Here is a 23,786-nt window from a genome sequence, read left to right as displayed (position 1 = left end):
CAGAAGACTTCCGTCCTAGCCTGCAGGCATTCATGAATGCTGACCGCCGACCGGTGTAGTCACAGGGCAGGGGAGGCATTGGCCTTTGGCCCCTTGGGCTTTCTGCCCGGCGCCCTCAGCGCGACCGGCACATCATGTAGGCCGATGTATGCATGCATGATGCATGCATCATCAGATAATGATTATGGGCACTCTCGATGCTCACGGTCGGTATACACTGATGTCGATGCTACATCGTCTTCTGACCAGGCACACAGCCTGCTACATGGCTGGCAACAATAACATGATTCTTGATAGCTAGAAAGCCTACAATGCCATCACGTGGATCGACATTATAACTAATTAATATTTATAAGCACATTGGACATGCACATGGAATACTTAGTACCGGTACGCGGTGTTCTTAATCTCCCGATTACCATGATTACTCCCCATCATTATTTACGGCTGGTCACGATGGAGCTACATGTAAATACATTGTACTTCAGTACAGTAGTATGCATGCTCATGTAACTGTTCTACACGGCGTGATTACCAGGGCTGCAGCCAAAGGAACACAGTGTCGCCTTGCACCCGAGGCCCCTCAAACCTCGGCTAGCCCTTTCAAAATGAAAAGCGCCACTGTAGATCTACAATGTGGCTCAACTACTCTAATTTCAGACAATTTCGGTGCTCAATATTTTCGGTATGAGGGCAAAAGGCCAGGTTAGGTGAACAGAAATTTTCGGTACAGAGAAGCAGTTCCCTATTGGATTATGTGTGTTAGTGTTTGTTCGGTGTTTTGAAACTTTAGGTAAGAAACAGATGCACCGAAAGTGCCGAAAATTTGTGAAATTACAGTAGTCAGAACCATGTGCCCCTATGCAGGGTACATTGCATTCCTGTAGGCAGTGCTGCTCCCATTGTTTTACGTCATCATCGTCATGTATGACCACAATGCCACTACACTGCTGAAGTTGAGGAAGAACGGAAGTTGGATCCAGTGCTCATACTTCCAAGTACATGCACACGCAGCAGGAAGTACTGCTCGCAAGAAAATAGTAGCTGTTGGCCGTAATCATTGTAAAAGTGGTCAAAATTTCGATCCCAAATCTTCAAAAAGCAATGAAAGATCGAATCAAAACAGATCAGGGCAGGAATGACAGTTGTCACGAAAGGGGATAGCTAGGAAGGGAAGGCATCGGATTCGGTTGATTTAGGATAAAGAAACATTGATACATCGTTAATGAAAAGATACTCAAGAAACCATAAAGTAAGAATATAGTTGGGAGCATGTGTGTTGTGCAGGGTATGGATTTTATGGAGGACTATTCAGTGGCTCACAGCTCACCTTTCTTTGCATGCTAGTAATATCGTGTATGGAGGGAGGGGTACCCAGCTGGCATATTGCACCCGTGGATAATTTTTGCTACCTACGTCAAATTTCACCTTTTGTGCAATGATTCAAAGAAAATGCGAACAGAATATCTGATCATGTTCACAGCTCCGCAAGTCCGGCAAAACCAGCGACAGCGGAAGGTCACATGCTGGCTCTGTGTGTGTGTATGTGTGTGTGTGTGTGTGTGTGTGTGTGTGTGTGTGTGTGTGTGTGTGTGTGTGTGTGTGTGTGTGTGTGTGTGTGTGTGTGTGTGTATGAGAGAGAGAGAGAGAGAGAGGCTGAAAAACAGGCACATACTGTCTGTGTGCATGTGAGAGAGGCTGAGGATGAAAGACCAGCACATACTGCCGGTGTATGTTTGTGAGAGAGGCTGAAAGTCAGGCAGTGACAAGTTAACAACAATAGCAGTCACCAGATGAATATACAGGCGGCGTTGCTGCACAGCCGCTGCTCACCGTTGCCGTAGCTGCATCTTCATCTCGTGAATGCGTTCGTGAAGCTGGCCGTGGCCCGCGCCGGACTTGGCTATGATCTGATCTAAAGCTTCCTCGTTGCGACTCGCAAACGCATCCTCTGCTGCCAGGTCCCATGCCCTGTACAGTGCAGAAAGCAAACAAAAGCCATCAGTGCATGCCGGAGAAACGAGGTGTTGCAAGCAACAACAAAACGAAAGGGGTTTTTCAGATCATCAGTTGAGGCGACAATACGCTCGTACATGTGAGTGTGCCCACTACGCACATCACTCATGCAATACATACAATGGCGATGGAGAATTTGAGAGTAACAAAGAGAGCGCATGCAGTGAAAACACGAAACAATACAATCTGAAGTCCATAACGGTTGGTGCATGTCAAAGTTGAATGCAGCAACATACACAGCAATGTAAAACGAAAACGAGTGAACAGCTGATAAGCACTCACTTGCAACGCATGTAGGCCCGCGGCCGATGCTCCGTGGTCATTTTCTTCACATATTTCATTGCCTCATTGCGGCTGCCATTGTCAAGGCAGACATCGACGAAGGGCTAAAGTCAACAGTCAAGCACAGTAGAGCAACACACAGAAGGAGGCATTGGGAGATAGTTGCGTAGTGTCAGCACAAAATAACCTTCCTTTTTTTCATCTCAATCACTCCCTGGGAATGTTCCTACACCAAGGAGAATTTCTACTGCACACTAGCAGTGGAATGCCATCAATAGGGCTTGAAAGTGCTACGTCACAGCATAGCAACAATTTCAAAAATTCAAAAACTGGATCCAGTTGGCTCCAGTTTTTGTATGGATCCAAGCACAATTCAAGCGGTCTTACTCACAGCAAGGTGATGTAACCGGTGAAATTGACTGGGTTGGCTAAGGGGGGTGGGGTGACAACTGGTGGCGAAGAAAAAGTCACACCTGCATACGACATGCGTGGGTTGCTATGCACCCACACACTGAGGCAATAGCAAAGTCACACCTTAGTGGATCCAAAATAGAAATCTGATGTCAACTTACTACTCCCTGGCCGTTATTGACGTCATCACTTTCAAGCCCTATAGCCCTCTAGACATCAAGCTCTGGGCTAGTTGCTTCTTTCACACACACACGCATGCACGCACGCACACACACACACACACACACACACACACACACACACACACAGACACACACAGAGCCATTCACTTACATGTATCTGCCTTGTGTACTCTACCCACATTAGTGAATGCTGGCAAGGCTTACCTCGTAGCCAATCGGGGACTTCTTGCTTTTGGAGAAGTTCTCCAGCTCCAGCCACTGGCTGGTCTCCGCCAATGCTCGGATCTTCAGCCACCAGAATCTGATATCATAGAAAACGACAATACGTAGACAACAGACAGCCTGGTTCTCTAGACCTTGCACAAGTCAAGAACAGTGTACACTGTTATAGATTGATCTACTATCGTATTTGTCGTACGATCTACGTTCTACTGTCGTGGACATGGAAATCCGGTCGCACGGCTAGCGGCCCCAGGGCGCTGGCCATGCAGCCGTGGGTAAGCAGTGCACACATGCTGCAGCCCGCTGGTCGCATCGGATCAAGCGCTGTTCTGTACGCGCTGAGGGCACCGGCCCCGGTCAATCGACTGGATTTCCATGTCCACGACAGTACTACGTGTGTCGTTCTACGTTCCTTCGATGCATGCATGACGAAGAGTGACGATGTCTTACTGTATTGTGAATCAGTCTTCTTCTACATTACGTCTGCATGGCTGACGTGTGTCTTACGTTGGGTACGGGTTGACGAGTTCTATACTGTCGTGTTATAACGCCATTAGTGCCACGACAGCACTGGCGTGTCTCTTCAGCTTATCTCTCCATGATTTCCCGTTACATCTTCACTTCTATAACTATCCTAGAACAAACCGGATGGTGTTTCCTGCTGTGGCATACGCGAGTTGCATGGACTGAATCTTGCATGCGTACCTTATAACAATTGGCGACGAAGATGAGCGGTTGCAGTAACCTGAGCGGAGCCCACAAGCTTCCACTATTCGAATACAGGGGCACGCCGGCAGAGGTGTCCTTGCGATGGAGTAAATGGTTACGAGGTTTTACTTACATGGCTGAACGCCAAGGAATTACGGATCACAAACCGTTGAAAAACCTTTCGCTGCATACTGCCGGAACACAGGTTCAGGATTTATTTGAAGACCTCGACGATCCGCTGGCGGCGGCTCTGACAGCTGTCGACGACAACGAGTACAAGGTTGCGTTACGAAAACTCAACGAACACTTCAAGGCGGCGCCACACATCCGGTATATGAGCGCCACGTGCTGCGCCAGATGAATTTTATGAAGAACGATTCGGTGAGTAAGTTTGTTGTGAGATTACGCGTCCAGGCCCGCTTGTGTGATTTTGGGTCCGCGTGTGATGACATGATCCGAGACCACGTGGTGTTGTGCATTTCGAATGTTGAGCTGAAAAAGAAGTTGCTGTCTGATCCAAAACTAACTTTGGGTACATGTCTCGAGATTGCAGCTTTGTTTGAGGCAACACAGCAACAAGTCTCTTCTGTGGGTCCCTCTGCTGCTACTAGTACGCCATCGGAAGTACACGGCCTCTCTAGTAAGCACTCTGTGTCGAAGAAACAGCAGAGAAATTTCAAATCGTCAGGTAAATCAGATCGTGCACGTAAATCTGAGAGTGTGTCTGCTTCTGTTTCTGTTTCTACTTCCACTTCTACTGAGCGTCCGTGTTTTAGGTGTGGCAGGGCAGGGCAGGTCATTTCAGTCGTGATTCAAGTTGCCCGGCGCGTGGCAAAACCTGCAGCGAATGTCAGCGTCGTGGGCATTTCACTTCCTGCTGCAATTCGCAGTCGACTTCACACATCTCATCTGAGCCAGAGCCACTGTTCGATTCCTTCAGCATTGGTACTCTCACCGACGATGTGTTAGCTACAGATAAGTCTCAATCTTAGTCTCATCCTCCCATGATGATTGATGTATGCATAAATGATGTAGTCTGTCCGATGGAAGTCGACACTGGTGCTGAAGTCTCAGTATTTCCTAGTTCTGTTTGGAAGGAGCAGTTTCCCAATGCTTGTCTGAATAAGTCTCGTGCATCTCTGAATTCGCATGGTGGTAGTTCCCTGTCTGTATAGGGTGAATGCTTTGTCGATGTACGTTACGAGTCTCAACAGTTTCGAGACACCATCGTTGTTGTAGAGGGTAGTGGTCAGCCCCTGTTTGGTCGAAACTGGATGCCCCACGTCATTATAGACGGGTCCATTTTTCGTAATGCTGAAGTCAATGCATTGTCGCTAGATGATCTATTGCGTCAGTTCCCTACCGTGTTTCAAGAGGGCTTGGGTACTATTAAGGGTCAGTCTGCCAAGATCCAGCTTCAAGGGTCACCCACCCCCAAGAGTTGCCGTTCCCGTCCTGTTTCATCCGCCGTCCGCGCTAAGGTTGAAGCGGAGTTGTTGCGTCTAGAGGGGGAGGGGATCATCAAGCCGGTCTCTAAGGTTGAGTGGGCATCCCCCGTGGTGGTTGTGAAAAAGAAAAACAACACCATTCGCTTAAGTGCTGATTTTAAAGAGTCTATTAAAAAAGCACATTGAAGCTAACCAGCATCCTATTCCCAACCCGAGTGATTTGTTACTCCAGGGAACTCAAATTAAACCCGGCAAAGACTCAGTTTCTTGTTCTGCGGAAGCCCACCGTGCAGGCATCCTGTCAGTTGCGGTTCTGTGGCACTGTGGTCGAACAATCATCTTGTGCTAAGTATCTTGGCATCATTATTGATGAGCACTTGACATTCCGTCAGCAAGGAGTTGATGCACTCCGAAAGTAGGTCAGTGCAAAAGTGAAAGCATTTCGGCGCTGCCGCACCATGTTGACCAATGCAGCCAGACTCATATTTTATCTCTCTTTTGTCCAGTCTACACTGGAATATGCAATGCTTATGTACACAGTCTGCGACAACATGAATATGATTCTCTCACCCGCATCTCTCGCCGTTCATTGCGTACTGTATTTGGCTACCCACCCACCGCAGATGTCCAGTGTATTCTGTCTCAAAACAACCTCACACCCATCACTATCCGTTTCTCCCTTAGACTGTATCTTCTTGCATTCAGATGCGTTCATTCTTCTGCTAGCTCACTTCTGTGCCGCCTTTTCTGCCTTTGTGCCAATTCTGAGGCACGTAGCCGCACCTGCACAAGGTCTCAAGTCTCGCTTGGACTTGTACTGCCACGAGCCTCCTCTCTATTTGGTTATTCCTCTCTTTCTTATTTAGCCGCTGACCGCTGGAACTCAGTTCCGGCATCGGTCCGCCTTGCTGCTTCACCAAGTCAATTTCGTTTCGCAATCCTAGATTGGCTAGGGTACCCCGTAAGGAGACCATAGGTCTGTGGGGACTGCCCTAGAGAAATATGAATAAATACTATACTATTTGTTATCGCAATTTTCTGATGGATCTGTATTTCCAAATTAGATCTCAGCCAAGCATATGCTCAGCTACCGCTCGGCGACAACAGTAAGCGCTATTGTGTCATCGCTACGCACAAGGGTTTGTATGAATTTCCTGCTATGGTATACGCGAGTTGCATGGACTGAATCTTGCATGCGTACTTTATAACACACACATCAGTGGCAGAGAGAACTGAGGCCACGTTTACACGTGTCTAATTTGCGGTGTTTACTCGATTATGAGTTTCTTCCTTGCCTGGCTGACAGTTCTGGAAACTTGTCCTTGCTTTACTTCTTGCTGATGAATATATTGTCATATTTTGCATAGCAGTTTCTGCTATACAAAATCACAATTGTGTAGCAGTCTTTGATTTTTGATTATCATTTTTCTTTGAAAGTTGGGTGTTTACCACATTGTCCTTCTTGAGAGTGATGCCTGAAAGCCCGTTTGCAAAAAAACGACTGAATCATACATGTGCACGCAGATTGAGAGTGCCTGCACCAAATACATTGCACATTATGCATGTTACTTAACAGCACAGGCTAGGCATGGATAGTCTGTATGTATCACAGTTTTCTGCGAGTCACGGTGACTTTTGAGTAGCAGTAGATCGATTTTGCATCGCAGTTTTGATACAGGATAAATTCATCCCTGCTGCATGTTCTTCAGTCTACAACTAACTTTTCCCACAATCAATATCACACAGTCAGAGTGTAGTGAACTACCCCCCCCCCCCCCTCCCCATCCACTCCCCCCCCCCCTCCCCCCCCCCTCCTCCCCACCCATTCCCACTCCTCCTCCCCACCCACTCCCTTCCCCCCTCCTCTCCACCCACTACCATTCCCCCTCCTCCCCACCCACTCCCATTCCCCCTCCTCCCCACCCACTCCCATCCCCCTCCTCCCCCCCCCTCCCCACCCACCCCAGCCCCCCCCCCTCCTCTCCCCCCCCCCCCCATCCACACACCCTACCCACTGGGTTCAGCGGTACAGCCTAGCTTTCAAAGTGAATCCTACCGTTTGTCTGGCACCTTGAAATCCTTCCTCAGACGCTCTGCCATCGTGGAGCGGAAATCACAGACCAGGCACTGAACAGGCATGGTAGTAGCAACACACACACACACACACACACACACACACACACACACACACACACACACACACACACACACACACACACACACACACACACACACACACACACACGTGCATACAGAAAAATAGATCATTAGAATCCCATCATCAAACCTGGCAGTGCAGAAATCACCAAATTCTCCATCTGTATCAATGCAGGAGTGCATCCAATTTCTGCAAATCTGCACCATTTCCAAGTACAGTGTTGCTCAATGAAATCCGATGACATGAGTCCAGTTTGCACCCTGCATCATTTCGCAGGTCTAAGGCCGCGCAACGCTCGGCGCGTACTTGACTCCCTTGATTGTATTTCATTGAGTGAGCGGTGTACATGTACATAGCACTGCGTAGTGCGGAGACCTCTCCTCTCACCTTGAATATGGTGTCACTGACGGAGAGGCCAATGAACGGCTTGTTGGTGCGCTCCTGCATAGCCTGCTGCGCCTGTACCAGCTTTATGTGCTCGTTGGTGACCTAGGATGATGACACGAAGAAAAACGAGCAGGTCAACTTCAGAACTGCTCTTGACACATGTACGCAACCCAACTATTCTCTCCCAGTAGCAGCGGAGCACAGCAAAATAAGACGTGAAATGCACGAGTGCGAGAAAGGGGGGGGGGGGGGGGAGTAGTAACTTCAGTGTCAGGAAAGATTCTCATTGCTTGAGTTTAACTCCAAGCAGCAGAAAACTTTAAGCCAAAAGTTGATGTTGGACTCCCACTGCAGGCCTACACTATCTCTAGTGTGTGGAAGTGTGATAGTTGTGTCTGAAAGCACTATCCTATCCCTTATAGCAACGGTGAAGGTAACTAAACCCTCGTGCAGTGCAGAATCAGTAGGAGAAGAAACCAAAGACTACAGTCTCACAAGTAGTGGTGACACTGGTGCACCAAACACCACACAACCCTGGCTGCCAGTGCTAACTCACCTCGGCTGCAAACTTGTTCTGTGCCTGTGTGTACATGACCTGCGCCCGTGTTAGCTTCTCCAGGATGTCACTCAACTAGCATGTCACAATGCGAAAAACACAAACACCAGTGGGACATGTAGAAAATAGCTGCATTGGCAAAGGAGTTGACAGTGAGGGAGGAGGGAGGGAGAGAGAGAGAGAGTATGTGTGTGTGTGTGTGTGTGTGTGTGTGTGTGTGTGTGTGTGTGTGTGTGTGTGTGTGTGTGTGTGTGGTGTGTGTGTGTGTGTGTGTGTGTGTGTGTGTAGGAGAGAGAGAGAGGAGAGAGAGAGAGAGAGAGAGAGAGAGAGAGAGAGAGAGAGAGAGAGAGAGAGAGAGAGAGAGAGAGAGAGAGAGAGAGAGAGAGAGAGAGAGAGAGAGAGAGAGAGAGAGAGAGAGAGAGAGAAGAGAGAGAGAGAGAGAGAGAGAGAGAGAGAGAGAGAGAGAGAGAGAGAGAGAGAGAGAGAGGAGAGAGAGAGAGAGGAGAGAGAGAGAGAGAGAGAGAGAGAGAGAGAGAGAGAGAGAGAGAGAGAGAGAGAGAGAGAGAGAGAGAGAGAGAGAGAGAGAGAGAGAGAGAGAGAGAGAGAGAGAGAGAGAGAGAGAGAGAGAGAGAGAGAGAGAGAGAGAGAGAGAGAGAGAGAGAGAGAGAGAGAGAGAGAGAGAGAGAGAGAGAGAGAGAGAGAGAGAGAGAGAGAGAGAGAGAGAGAGAGAGAGAGAGAGAGAGAGAGAGAGAGAGAGAGAGAGAGAGAGAGAGAGAGAGAGAGAGAGAGAGAGAGAGAGAGAGAGAGAGAGAGAGAGAGAGAGGATCCAGTTAGGTACTTCAAGTACAAATACATTGAATGAAATCACCAAGGCCATGGTCAACCAGAGCACTCACATTCTTGGTGCTCAGAGCATCTTGCAGATGAATGTTAGCGCTGTCACCGCTGCGGTCATCTTGATAGTACAGATCGATCAGCATCTGACGATCTTGCTGACGACAATACTGTCACAGAACACATACCACCACGTAGACAAAAAGGAAACAGAACGGCGCACCGGCAATGGTTACAGAAAATGACAAAAGCAATAATAGGCCAAGATGTGATTTTGAAGCCAAACCAAGGTGCAACAGGCAAACCATCGTAATCCAGTGGTAGAGGTCCAAGCTGAGCAAAAACCAGGCCCAGAACCCCCCCCCAATGCTGATAGGCAAGTATTCAAAACGCTATCACAAAATGAAACAATGCACTGTTTGATACGTAGACAGTTGCCTAGATAAGCCATTGCTCATTGGCAAATATGGTCTGCATGAGTAATGCAGGTGAGCACACTGGGGTCAGGCATGCACTGTTCAACACCCTACACAACCATACCAAAGTCGCCATGCCGGGTGCTCGTGGCACAAACTAAGTCAGTGAACGCTCCTCATTGGCTGATAATTCGGAAGTAAACGAGAAGCACTGTTCTTTCGAACAGTCCTGCAATGTGGTTGTCCGCAGCCAACCCTGCACTATTTATGACTGATGTGAGGTATGACAAAGAATTGTGCCATACAAACCGGCCAGAAGAATGGGAAATGCCTTAGTCTGCACGAAAACATACCTGCGCAAACAGCGCCATGGCAGGCTCGTAACCCCGAATGAACATGAGGAAGTCCGCCAGTTCTCGGTTGTCGCGAAGGTGCATCACCACGGTGTAAACTACACAGGAGCACATCAGCACAGGAGAAAGCAGAGTGACAACGCAGGGAAAGCTACATCAGAAACACCATTCGTCCGCAAAGCAGGGCAACAAGCAGAGTGCAAACAACATGACCATCTCAGCCACACCAATCACAGGCAGTAAAGGGCTCTAACCCGGAAAAGTAGCCAAGGCAACTAGTTCTAGACCTAAACATACAAAACCAACCTGCATGCACAGAAGATATGGGGGACAGTGCGTACATACGAACAATTTGTGTGTACAAAAGGGCTTAGGTGAAAACGTACGAAATATTCTTGATTTACAGTATTTTACTGAACAACTTGATATCTGTACATGAGGAGTGCATATACAGAGGTGAAACGGTTACCCTTTAAGGTTACAAACGGGTACCTGGCTTAACGGGCAGGTTATCGGGTACCCTTTAGCAGCCAATAGTGACAGTTACTATACAATAGCCTTCTACATTTCGTGCCCAGAGGACATGCGAAGTCATGCAATTCACAGCAAGTACACTACATTGTGGCAAGTGCCGCACGCGCTACATGCGAAATTGTCTAAATTGTCATATGAAGCAGGGTTGACCAACCAACAACACATTCAAACTGTACATCGAACTGTACGGCTGTTCAAGCCAGCTACTAATACCATAAGATACCGCCGTACACGACTAACGGGTACTCGTTTGCTAACGGATCAGCAGCTAAACAGACGGGTGCACAGGTACCCGGATCACCCCTTTCACCCCTAATATACACCCCAACCCCTCCTATCCAAAATGGTTATCGACCGGATAGGGTCTGGGCCATGTGGTATGATGTGTTTGACTGTACTGTGTGGTATTCCCGAGTTAAAAATCGCTCTGCGGGTAAGCAAGCGTGACACTTGAACGGAGTTCCGAGATACGGCAATCCAATCTCAGCTGGATGTCACAAGGGATCCTAATCCTAATACTGGGGAAACTTGCAGAAGCTTTTTAATACAGACTATGGAATCAAAACGCAAGCCAAACACAGTTTGGCTTGGCTTGGTGACATGCACATTCTACACGCACAGCGTACCTAAATCAGTGTCACCACTTTCAATAGCTTTCTCCAGGGCGAGTTCATCGTACTTCATCTTCATCAACAACGGTACTTGATCAGCGGACCGAGGTTCGTAGTCAAGAAGCTGAACATGCACAGCAACAAAAGCACAACAGTGAGCGTAAGCAGAAGAGGAATAGCGAGATGTACCGACACAGAGAGATGTACCGACACAGAGAGATGTACCGACACAGAGAGATGTACCGACACAGAGAGATGTACCGACACAGAGAGATGTACCGACACAGAGAGATGTACCGACACAGAGAGATGTACCGACACAGAGAGATGTACCGACACAGAGAGATAGAGAACAGGCAAGACCAAGTAGACAACTAAATAAGGCTCGCCACTGCGTAATTAGTCACCATGAATTGATAGGTTAACACAGCGAACAAACTCGCACACCTCAGACAGGACATCTTGGCAAATCACGAGCCATTCTTACCCGAATAGCCAGCTCCGTGCGGCCGCAGTCCTTGGCCTTGGTGGCAATTTCCGTGTAAGAAATACCCGGAGTGTCACCAAGCTTGCTGACGATGGTATTTGCCACCTCAACATCGTCCACAGCACTCTGCTGGACCTGGACAACAAGGAGAAGAAATGTGGAGACGACTATTTAGTATTTACCGATCACCATGCCCAACTGCTTGACGTTGCTGGCTTCAAACAAGCAATCCAGCCATATAATAAAAAAATAAATAAAATTATGGTAACTGTAGGTCCAAACTGTTGTAGCTCAGCCAACTTTGGGTGTGCTGCACAATCCAACCATGATTGAACAACCTACGAGTAGGACGTGTTGCTCCAGAGCCGGTACAGGTACATAGCAAACATGTGCATGCATCTCCTGGCAATCACACAAAAGCTCACGGACACAGAAGCACAATTTGCTACAACATCTGCTGTGCACATGTTGACTCGTTCACTGTCCAAACATAACGTTACATGAACCCCTCCAAAACTGCTGGCACGAGGAAGAGCCCGAACAAGCACCACTTTCAACTGTACTTGTAACTGTATCCAATGACACTCCACGTAGAGGTAACTATCATGCTAAGATTTTCAGGGAAGTGCAGTTGGACACATACCTTGTAGCAAGCCCAGTGGCCAAGGATGTGGCTGGCACCTTCATGAGGAGGAATCTTCAGGTAGTCGGCGATCTTGATAGCAAGGCAATATTGCCGGCGCAACACAAGCCTGCAATATACATACAATGGACACACAAACAAGGCCGGTCGAGGCAGCTCGAAGAGACTTCAGCAAAGAATGCCAAATGCCGCTTGTGTCTGATGATCGCTGAAATGCGTGAAACTTGAAGTTACAGCTACACAGCCTTTCGCCTCCGTTATACGAGCGTATGTACTATGTGTATGTGTACAATGGACACACGTGTATGAAAGAATGCTCATACAATGGCCAGCATCCTAACAACATTGCATGATGCAGCGGTTGTAACTTCATTCGAATGGAAGTCAAGTGCCAGCAACTCTCTCACCTGTCGATAAGCACTGGCATCGTTAGTGTTTCCATCCTGACAGCGAGTGACAGCGAGTTGAGGAAAAATTACACTCAGGAATAATGCGGACTACTAGAGTGTAAAGAGGGCACAACACATAGCATTGGGGCACAGCTGAAAACATAATGCATGTGGCTTGCCACCGGAAACCACCATACACTACCAATTTGCCATTGAGCTATCGCAATTCACAGCCGTGGTTGGCTATAAAAACCCTGCAATCGCCACGCAAAGTGGTCATTGGCTACCCCAGCCATGTATTGCTTGGCATAAAAAATAGCAAAACGTCCTGGAAAGATTGCTCTCTTGGACCTGCACAAGCAAACTAGTATTTAACATTTCAAATACATAGTTTCTTCACTGCACAGAGGCTCCACTGTAGTCGATTCATTATCGATTTTCTACATGAAAAATGCCTCCACCAACACCACCATGACATAACAGTCCAATGAAATACATACTGCTTTAAAGCACAATAACTCAAGCCAGAGAATTTCATAGTAGGCCCGAGCCAGCTAACTGCTGCGCGACAAGCAATCATCATCATGAGGAGGATACTGTACGTATGTCAGTGGCATTGCCACACGGTAATCGCGGACTGCGTTCAGCACCCTCAGGTGGCTGCACATCTGCACGAACGGCTTGGGATCGTACTGCGTGACAAAGCACTTGCCGAACCCAGCCGCCTACATCCACACAACAGGCAGAAATAATGAGAAAAACCAACAAAGGTCAGTATATGAGAATACAAAGCACATCGTACAGTAAGGTAAAACTCACACCTACGACTCACACCTACGACTCACACCTACGACTCACACCTACCGTTACTTGAATTAACACCTAGATCACAAAGATCAACATGCACATCGCCTCAGCAGATCTCCACTCCCAGTCACTGAAGAAATAGTTCCAAGCTACATGCTAGTACCCTTCACAGGAGGAACGCCCAGACCTTAGCTCACCCTGAGTAGGCTCCTCTGCCTCGCTGGCTCATACTCATCACCAGCAGCATGGGTGCACTGATCAATCGCCTCGTCCAGGTGCTCCTTCACACTGCGAACATACTCATCAGCCTTCGGGCTTTTCCGCTACACACCCCATCATAATAGAAACAAAAGGAGCAAAACAAATTTAGCGGCTGGGCACATTTCAATGGCAGAAAGGGATCTAAAGAGACGGCGGTGAGACAACAATTCCACGTCGATTCAGCTTGTCCTATGATTGCGGTTATAAAAACGGATCTGACATACTCTAGAGATCAAATTTGCCTGGCCCGTCATGTAGTCTCTGAGGCAGATTCGTGTCATAATATACAGAACTGAAAAAGAAACACCGGCCGTCTCACAGTATACTGGCCAGACTTGTGTGATTTCAGAGATTCTGCCGCTAGACACCCTTAACCCTTTACCATCCGTGCGTACTTGAATCGATCTCTAGAGATCGATGGACATGCATCCACTAAAACATTCGTAACTCGATCGATTCTTGTCGAAATGTAAAGAACTAAATATCTAGGAAGAAGCCGAAGAACCCAGCTTTCCATTGCATCAATCGGTAAAGAGCTGCGATGTCGCATTTCAATGATATTTCGCTCGACATTTCAGCTACGGCAAAAGTCGAATTTCTTTCCGAGTGACTGACCTTGAGCGGGGATTTTCCCCTCTCCTGACATGCTGAGTCACTTTGGCATGCTTTGAGCGCGTGGGCAGCATGAAAAGGAGCTCAAGCAAAAAAATTGGAATGTTTACGATGAAGGAGCGAGAAATGGCTGGCGAGGAGAGAATTTCCTCGTCTATCCAGCGATGGGGTGTATTTGAAGCTCCCTGGCGCTTGATATGTGGTCTTGGTAGTATCCTGTTTGAGCTCAATGTACGCAGCTCGTGGAGAGCTTCCAGAATGCCCAAGATTGTGAAAATTGGTTGATTAGAACCGAAGATATTCTCAGAATGAGGTGAGAATTATTGCATTTGGGACTGCTGGGTAATTTTGGTCGGATGGTAAAGGGTTAACACACACACACAGGCGCACACAATACCAGACAAGATGCCAATTGGCAACTTCACACCGCGCCTACCTCAAACTCTTTCATGGCATAGTACAACACAGCTCCAGGCGCCAGAGAACCAAACTTGTGCACCTTCTCCACCATATCTGCAGTGAAAATCCAGCAGCAGGAAGAAGCAGTGCAGATGAGACCAGGCCAACACGATCCAGGGTCAGCATGCTTGGTTACGCTTGTCTGGGTCTAGATCTACCGGATACATGTACGTACTACTTTAGTCTAGTGGGTGCTCGTGAAGCACATTCGACCATGCCATATGAGGAACAGGTGATTCCTTCTTGTACATGACGTATCACCCAACACATTATTCTACACAAATTCATTGAGACTGATGATACTAATATCTAACTACGCCAGCATGCAACACAAGCTGCCTGGTAACACAGCAATGTCGCCCGTGTCTCGTAATCAAACAAGCTGTGCCTATATACAGCGTGACGAGCCCTTTCTCTCCATGAATTCATGAGGAGCGTGTTTCTTTATTAAGCGGCCATTATGCAATGTCAGTCACTGGTCCACTCAATCCGCACACTCAGTCAAGACTCACCTGGAACTTTCTGCAAGAACTCGTGAGATGCGTTGTCGATGAAGCGCAGCCCATCAATCTCAGGCACTAGGATCACACCAGGCTCGATAAAGTACCTATTCGTGAAAGTGACTGTCAAGGATTACAAGCAGTACGATGTATCTACCTACCACATGCAATGCCATCCACTATATTTAAAACACACATCGAGCATAGTCCGAGCATTGGGGCAGAAAGAGAGCAGGGCTCCATCCTCACACGAGCATCCTGTCCAGGACAGTGACGAGATCTACTTCACAAGCAACAATACGTAAGCTGGGTCTACACTACGACTCCCAGTGTCATCTATGTACTGAGCAATGCATACTGCGACCGGGCTTAAAAGCCAAGTACGTGTATGCTGTGGAACATCTAATACAAGTACGTCGGCCATGCAGGGGCATGATGGTATACACATCAGGTGGAATTAGAGGTAGCCAACATCAAAGACATTGCAAAAGGAGAAGCTCCATTGTAAACTTGGCTAGCACCACCACTTGCGCAAGACACACCCCACGTCCATGACATAGGGCGGATACTCTACATGTACAAGATAGCACAACATTCAGCCCTGCCTTCTGATGAATTCTGAATGTACAGCAAGGATACTTGGCACAGTCTTTCTCTGGCCCCACCATGCAGATAAGGGTGTCGAACGAGTACAGAATTGCACCACTGCCACACCTGCACCGGAACATAAAGCACACGGACAGCAAATATACTAAGAGCAAGTATATGAAGCACATACACACGTACAGAGAAGAGAAACAAAACATCATCGCTGTGACTCCGAGTTTCATGCAGAATCAATCATCAGAGAGCATTGACTACTTGAAGTAAATTGTCCGAAGAATGTGTTTGATATAGGCTGCTGCAGGCGTGAGTGACTTAGTGCGAGTGAATATGTGCCGATGGTGACCAAACGTGTGTGCGTTAGGTGAGGTGGGATAAACTGAGATGCTAGATGCAGGGTTCGTAGCACAATATATACACAAAATTTCAGGGGATTTCCAGGGGCATTTCAAGGGTATTCACAGATGTCATACAGTCGCTAGACACCACATATCCGAAGTCACGCAGAGGTTCACTGATTCAGAATGTCAACAATCGAAGATTTGATCATCAATACTACAAGTAGTAGAGCCACCGTCACCATCATGCTTCTCCATCGCTAAGTTCTTAGCGGACTAGCCAGTCTTTGTACGGGTTTAAAGACAACCAGCGATCGTTGAAACACACTTGCCTTTCGGCATGGAGAACAAGTACAACTCTGTAAAAACTTCTTCGGCATTCCGAAAAAAAACTGAAGACACTTTGTCTTGTTGAAGGCCAAAACAAACAAATAAAACGGAAAAGCAGTTGCAGTGGCGGATTCCAGTTTCGCTACAGTCAGGAACCGTCGTACCACAGTCGATAGTCGAGCATACATGGCGATCAAGGCTTAAAAAAATACCGTCAAGATCTACGCGAGCTGCGCTGGCCGCTGAGGCTGTCGACTCACATGACCAGTACAGGTGACCGGACTGGCACTCGTAGATCTATGCATATCATGTACAGTCAGTCGCTGCGTAGGTCTACCAAATCGCGTGATCTGGAAAACAAATTTCAGGGGATTCAAGGAACATTTTCTATAAAATACTAAATTTGAGGGGATTTCAGGGAATTCCCGGGGAAAGAAAAACTCTCAGGGTTTCAACTTTCAAGGGTTTTCAAGGGACGCACCCTGTAGATGAGGCGAATGGAGTAACAGGAGGGAGAAGGCTATGAATTGGGCCAGCAGCAGCACCAACGGCACCATGCATGCACTGCAGTGCATATCAGCAGCACAGCACTGTACTGTGCGGGTGTTAGCTCATGGAATCATGTGTGTCGGGGTGTGGGACAATGGGAGCAAGGAGGGAGGGCAGTGCTCAACGTACCAAACTAAGTTGTCAGGTTTGGCTTGAGGATCTTGCCGGTCCTGCTGGTTCGTGTTCACTTCAGAGTACACATTCTGTGGGGAGAAACACAATGCAAAACACAAAACACAAGCATAACCGAGCAGATTAGATCCAGAGAGAATCAACAGCAGAACAAAGCTCAGGCAGTTACATGGTCTGGAAACACCAAAAAAAAACACAATCTACATGTACCAGTATACCACATCACTATGCAGTAACAGAACGTGTTAGGAACATACCGTAGTATCTCTAATATAAGCACAGTCTCCAATAATAGCACCTCTCCAATAATAGAACACCTTGGGGCGGCATTCAAAAAATAAAGTGCTCAGTCTCCATTATAAGCACACTGTGTAAATTCATTATCTGTACCGGCGAAAAAAAACCCTGAAATGTGTGTGTCTGGCATGATTTTGGCATGGAAACATGCCTCTGAAATGAGCTTGAAATACTGATGGAACAGTCTCCAATAAAGGAACGTCTCCATTAATAGCACGGGGCGGAGGTACATTGAAAAAATAAAGGACCGTGCTTATATTAGAGATAATACGGTACTAGGATGTCGAAACCTTCAACTTGTGTGTTACGAGTGTTTACCTTGAGACGTCTGCTCATGGACTGACATGTTTTATACTTTATCAGTCAACTAAAACTTAGCTCGGTGTAAGGGATGATCGTAAAGAAACGGTGCTAAGCTTTAGTCAGCAGTGAGTACGTTTTCTTGTCTTTTCGACTTTTTGTAAACCTTCCTGAAGGTTAACCTACCTTTAAATTTGATGTGCCCACCCAGAGAACACCGTTGTTGCCGAACATTGCAAGGAACTTGTGAGTGAAGGACGATGCCATTGCTATCCAGGAGGACGGCATGTTGTCCACAGGTGGACGCTGTGAACAAGAACAGCACAAAATGTAAAACATGTACCCGATCCCACACAAGGAAAATGACAGGAAAATGGGCAAGAAAGCCTTCAACTCCCTCAAATTAAAGACAGACAAAAAAACAACATTTAAATTCAAAGAGTGTAATGCAGCTGTACTATGAGTGTAATGCAAATCAGTGTAATAAACACTTTTCTTTAAAGACTTGACAAAGGCATCACTGCAATGACGCGCAGTGAGACTGCTCCAATATGAGATTGACTGGTTTGAAAACCGGGCACTGGACAAGATATCTGCACACGCAACCTAGACAGGCACTGCGTTCACAGAAGCGGCATACATGTAAATTCATTTTTCCCGGCACTAGCATGCCATGTACCTGTAAGACAGCTTGCACAGCATCGACCAAGTAGATCTGGCTATCTAGCGCCACCAGAATGCGTATTTGCCGCTCCTCCGGCAAAACAAGCCAGCTGCTCGGCGGTGCTTCAAAACCTGCAGTTGAAACAGGGTTCATAAGTCTACTCTGAGCAAGTTTTCTACACTATACTATAGTATATACGACAACAGAAATCCAATCGTGAATAGCAGATAAGGCAAAATGTGTGGAGCAAACCATTCCAGGATTAAAAATACCTAATATAAGCTGCAGTGCAGTGTGAGTAAAAGCAGATGGATCCAAGACATAAAGTGCCATGGACAGAGAAATAATGACGAGCATTCACCAGGCAAAACCCTCACCACTGATTCTGGCCAGATGGCGGATCCTGGCCAGCTCCTGTGTCACGTCACTGACAACATAGAACTGATAGTTACCCGTCAGCACCGCAACACCGGTGATCGGACCATTGTTGAAGACCTTGGCATCAATAACACGATGCTCGCGGCATTCCTGCAAGTGCAGAAACAGCATGGGAGAAACACAACATTCAAAGTTTCCGCTGCAAAATATGCTTTGCCATTTTGGGCCAATAGGCATAATGAGCATGTAGGGTGCTCCACCGCTCAAAGACTACTGTTGAGTTCGAAACAGGACGACTGACAACGGGAACAAGTTAGTGGGAACGACGTTTATTATAGACGACGAGACAAGAGACCAAGACGAACGAAACGACTACATGGTGATTATTGACGAGTGAGAAAAGAGAGAGAGAGATCAAGTCTGAACGGCAAGATAAAGGGCCTGGGTAGCTATGGCAAATATGGGCGCGCAAGTAGCTACCCAGGCCAACGGAACAAAAGGAGACAAAAGGTGAGTACGTAAGTGCATGCAGGCCAACTAGAAAAGGTACGAGAGGAGGTACCTAACATACAACCCCTCCATGAAAAAAATCCCGCGTCCTCGCGGAGAGAAAAAAAGAGAGAAAAAGATTTTAAAAAATGAACTGGAGGAGAAAACACACACACACACACACATACTGCACGCGCGCATGGATCTCACGAAAGTGTGTACTAAAAATGCACTGGTACACATCATTCCTGTACTACTTATTGTGTGTAATAACTATTGGAGTTTGACGAGGAACGTGAATTACTAGTATTTTGCACGGCTAATACAGCCTAGTTACACTTTTGCTAAACATCCAAAAATTAGAGCGTGGCTCACCATGATCGGACCCCTAACTTACTTGGTTATGTTTTACGAACACACGCGCGCGCACACACTACAAAAAAATTCACGAAAATAAATTTGACGAAGAAGCATACAAAAAAAAAGAAAGAGAGAAAGGTAGCTGACCTGCATGGCTTGAACGAGAATAGACGAGGTAAGGTTGGCGTAGGAGAGACGAGGTTGATAGAGACGAGACGAGGTTGGCGTAGGAGAGACGAGACTGACATGGACGAGACGAGGTTGACATAGACGAGACAAATGGTGGTTGAGGACGGCTGGGCATGGGATGATCTCAGGGTCGTGGGTCGATCAATAATCGGGCGCCAATGTTGAGTTCGAAACAGGACGACTGACAACGGGAACAAGTTAGTGGGAACGACATTTATTATAGACGACGAGACAAGAGACCAAGACGAACGAAACGACTACATGGTGATTATTGACGAGTGAGAAAAGAGAGAGAGAGATCAAGTCTGAACGGCAAGATAAAGGGCCTGGGTAGCTATGGCAAATATGGGCGCGCAAGTAGCTACCCAGGCCAACGGAACAAAAGGAGACAAAAGGTGAGTACGTAAGTGCATGCAGGCCAACTAGAAAAGGTACGAGAGGAGGTACCTAACACTACCGTAAAAGTCCGTAAATAAGTACGTATTTACTTTCGAATTTAGTGACCACACCCGTACTAACTTTCGGGCGGGCACTGACTTTCGGGCACGAACTAACTTTCGGACCTGACTTGTGTGTAGTGGAGAAGTCATTTTCATGTCGATGTACATGCTACGTGCTGCATGTGCGCACCGTGCCGGTACTTATTTCGGGCAGTATGTTTATCGGGCTTGACTTGACTTCAACAGACAGAGCCAAAAGAATGAAGGGGGTATTTCTTTCGGGCAGGCACTTATTTACGGACTTTTACGGTACTCTATGCCCGGAGGCAGAGCGTTTTTCACACAGTAACGAGAAAGGAAGGGCTGTTGCAACTCTTGAGCTTCATATTTCTCGAGATCAACATGCAACTCACTGGTCAGAAACACGAAAAATCAGAGCTGCAACAGAACTTCGTCTCTCCTTACGAAGCGTATTTCAGCCCAATGTGTGCTATGCCGATGCAAGCACAGACAAGCTCAAACACAGGAATACCAGTGCAATGTTAGGCAGGCTGTTACATGCTGAGCATGTGTAGTCTTGTTTGCTACTCACTTGGCCCATGCTGAACAATCGCTTGTGCTGGCCATCAATGCCGTGCAAGACAACCGAGCCATCATCTAGGACACACACCAGGTCCTCAGTCATAGACCACTCCATTGCTACGAGACGTCCTGTCCAATCCCACTGCAAGAGACAAGGTGAAAGCAACCAGACGAGAAGAGAACAGGAATGCACTAAGGTCGGCAAATACACAAAGGGGGCAAATACACAAAGGAGGCACATGTATGTATGCCTCCACATGCCAGTATGTGCGCTAGAATACATGCATGTGAATGCGGAGAAGTATCAAGGCCTCAATTCCGAACAGTACACCGACATGAAAGAGCAAGGGTACATGTAATCACAGATGGCTGTTGAGACACACATTTTGCACTTCACTGCCTGGAGGACATTGCCCTCCTGCACCACATATCACACATACGTGCTTCAGGGTCACATAGACACCTGACTGATTCCATTCCAGATCACTGAGCAGAACTGACCTTGATAACAGAGAGCTCCTGGCCGGCACCATTGTAGATGCGTATGAGCGGCTTGGCAGCAGCAGACTGCCGTGACCGACGGTCATCTTTCATCAATGCTGAAAGCAAAGCCAAGTACAATGTACAACATACCGTCCATTATTCATTTACTCTTCCGGCCATTAGGACATCAAAGGCAGTTGTTCAAACACAAGTGATGCATCGCATGCAAACACGTGACATCGCTTCTTTCTTTCTTTCTTTTTGTAATCTTACGAAGGTACACCCGGAGGATCCTCGTGCAAACAGTAAAATTAATTTTATTCTAGTTAACTCTCAGAAGCAGATTGTTGAACCACTCTACATACATTAGGGAGGCTACGTTACGATGGACCATGTATGCTTGACTCATTTCCACAAAACGATACGGTAGACCGGGATCTGTGCTGTTTGTCTGCATAGTGCTACCCGAGTACGTATGTCTTGGTGCCAAGCCATGACCCCACACAGTACATGCCCTTCCAAATACGCAGTGAAGAGCAGTGACGAGTGACTAAACCTCTCGAGCCCAAAAGACAAGATTGTTGAACCTCTCCAGTCTTCACTGACTCCTAGCACGTTCTAAAGATAGAGTGTGAACGCAGGGAAGACTGACATCAGGCAGCGAGTTCATGCAACTTTTCATACAGTAAACTCCTAGAACAATACATGAAAGGGCGTCACAGTACCCATGCTGCTACATGTATACGGCCATACCCTCCGCTGTGTTCATCGACCGGCGCATAGCATGTCAGGGAACCTGATAATCCTGCCAACACAGTGCCTAAAACAACAGTATCCTGCTGCGGGCTGATACCGAGAGAGTAGACGTGGCTGACTGCTGACTAGGAATCACTTGGAATACACAGTAAAACCCGTGTTTGCCGGGCCCTGTACCAAGCGGAATCCTGTATTGACCGGACAAATTGTCATGCACCAAAGTGCTGTGGATCGAGCGTGCATCCCTGGATCAAGCGGAATCCTGTCACATCAGGACAGTTTCCGATGCACCAAGGGCATACGGCTAGGGCAGGTTTACCGTACTTTACTATTGTAAACCAGGAAACATCGACGCCGGCTTTACTTCACGATTCACTAGCAGACCAGTTTGCCGCTGGAAATGTTTGCGAATGGAGTCAATTTCATTGGTGTGTTTTCTATACTGCAGTTCTACTTTTGCGATTTTACACCCATCGTAAAAATCGCAAAAGCTTCCAGATTGCGGAGGTTTCCCAATGTACAGTATGCTCCTGAATGTTGGATATGTGTAGATGGGTATGCATGACAAGGAAATAATTGCCATCGGGGTGATGTGAATCAGACTGGCAAGGGATGCTGGTGCCAAATGCTAGAAGTATTATTAGTTAAAACCTAGCCTTTGCAGTGGAATTCATAGTCATTCCTGATTATTCTCGGATGGAGAGCCAAGGATTAAAATTAAAAAAGAGGGCCAAAAGTTTACAAGTTATCCGTTTTTCGTTGAATGTCATGATCTCATCAGTCAGTTTTGTGCTAATTGTTGCACATTTTTGACTCAACAGTATTCTGCTTATAACCGTTAGTGTTGGACAAAACAGATAACTTGTAAACTTTTGGCCCTCTTTTTTAATTCCTGATTATCAGAAACGTTCTACTGCTTCAAATTTCCCCTGATGCCATAAAAATGGTTTCATTCCAAAGTCCTCACACTTTTCAAATTCAAAATCATGTTTCCAGTTTTAGACAGAAAATTACCTATGGGACCGCCATAAGGAGCTGCGGCGGTGCGATACTGACTCAGGTCCACTTGGTCGCGCCATTGCATAGAATACACCTCAAATTTCCTGCACACGGGAACGTTCAAGAGTCCACAAATGGGAATCGCATTTGTAATTGGCTGAAAGTGAAGTAAACTCAGGACTGAGCACTTTACCTGTAAAACACAGGCCCGAGAGCATTCCAATCGGCTGTAGGATTGTCCACCATTGCTACTTCTGAAGTTCAGCTCATAATAGAAATGTTTGCTACTCTCCTGAGTCCCGATCTCCGATGTCTTCCTCCTTTTCAACTCAAAACTATACCGAAAATCAGCTGCAAAATCAGTCACAAAATTACTGGTCAAACGTCAGCCAGTTTTGTCCGATGGTTTTGGTGAAGGGGGCGCGGCCGCAAAGGCCGCAGTTCAAACTCGAGCGGCGCGGTAACTACCGCCGGTAGAGTACTTTCTCGCTACGCGGCGCGCCTGAGCGTGTCACGTCACATCACCAACACGAGCCAAGTACGACCTCGTACAGTCAGTGGAACCTGTCTACGACCGCTCATGCGAGTCATGGGACCTGCAAAGCGTGGTCTCTGTTACCA

General features: G+C 47.1%; 1 protein-coding gene across 1 annotated transcript; it reads right to left on the bottom strand.

Annotated features, from left to right (window-relative positions):
• Positions 1-1,021: 1,021 nt before the first annotated feature.
• Positions 1,022-23,519, bottom strand: LOC135809687 (vacuolar protein sorting-associated protein 16 homolog). Its single transcript, XM_065323096.1, has 25 exons — positions 23,359-23,519; positions 23,181-23,269; positions 21,429-21,526; positions 20,938-21,069; positions 18,867-19,017; positions 18,505-18,620; positions 18,012-18,131; positions 17,226-17,299; positions 15,916-15,990; positions 15,289-15,383; positions 14,754-14,830; positions 13,642-13,767; positions 13,235-13,362; positions 12,656-12,691; positions 12,249-12,357; positions 11,606-11,740; positions 11,134-11,242; positions 9,974-10,071; positions 9,267-9,374; positions 8,371-8,445; positions 7,815-7,916; positions 7,326-7,396; positions 3,096-3,192; positions 2,299-2,402; positions 1,022-1,971 (listed from the first exon to the last, which is right to left on the bottom strand). The coding sequence occupies exons 1-25, from the start codon at positions 23,409-23,411 to the stop codon at positions 1,830-1,832; spliced, it is 2,520 nt and encodes an 839-aa protein (XP_065179168.1). The 5' UTR covers positions 23,412-23,519; the 3' UTR covers positions 1,022-1,829.
• Between the last annotated feature and the right edge of the window lie 267 nt (positions 23,520-23,786).

The sequence above is a fragment of the Sycon ciliatum genome, chromosome 2 (assembly GCF_964019385.1).
Source record: "Sycon ciliatum chromosome 2, ocSycCili1.1, whole genome shotgun sequence".
Lineage (NCBI taxonomy): Eukaryota > Metazoa > Porifera > Calcarea > Leucosolenida > Sycettidae > Sycon > Sycon ciliatum.
The sequence above is the reverse complement of the archived record's forward strand: the minus strand, read 5'-3'. Positions and strand labels throughout refer to the sequence as shown.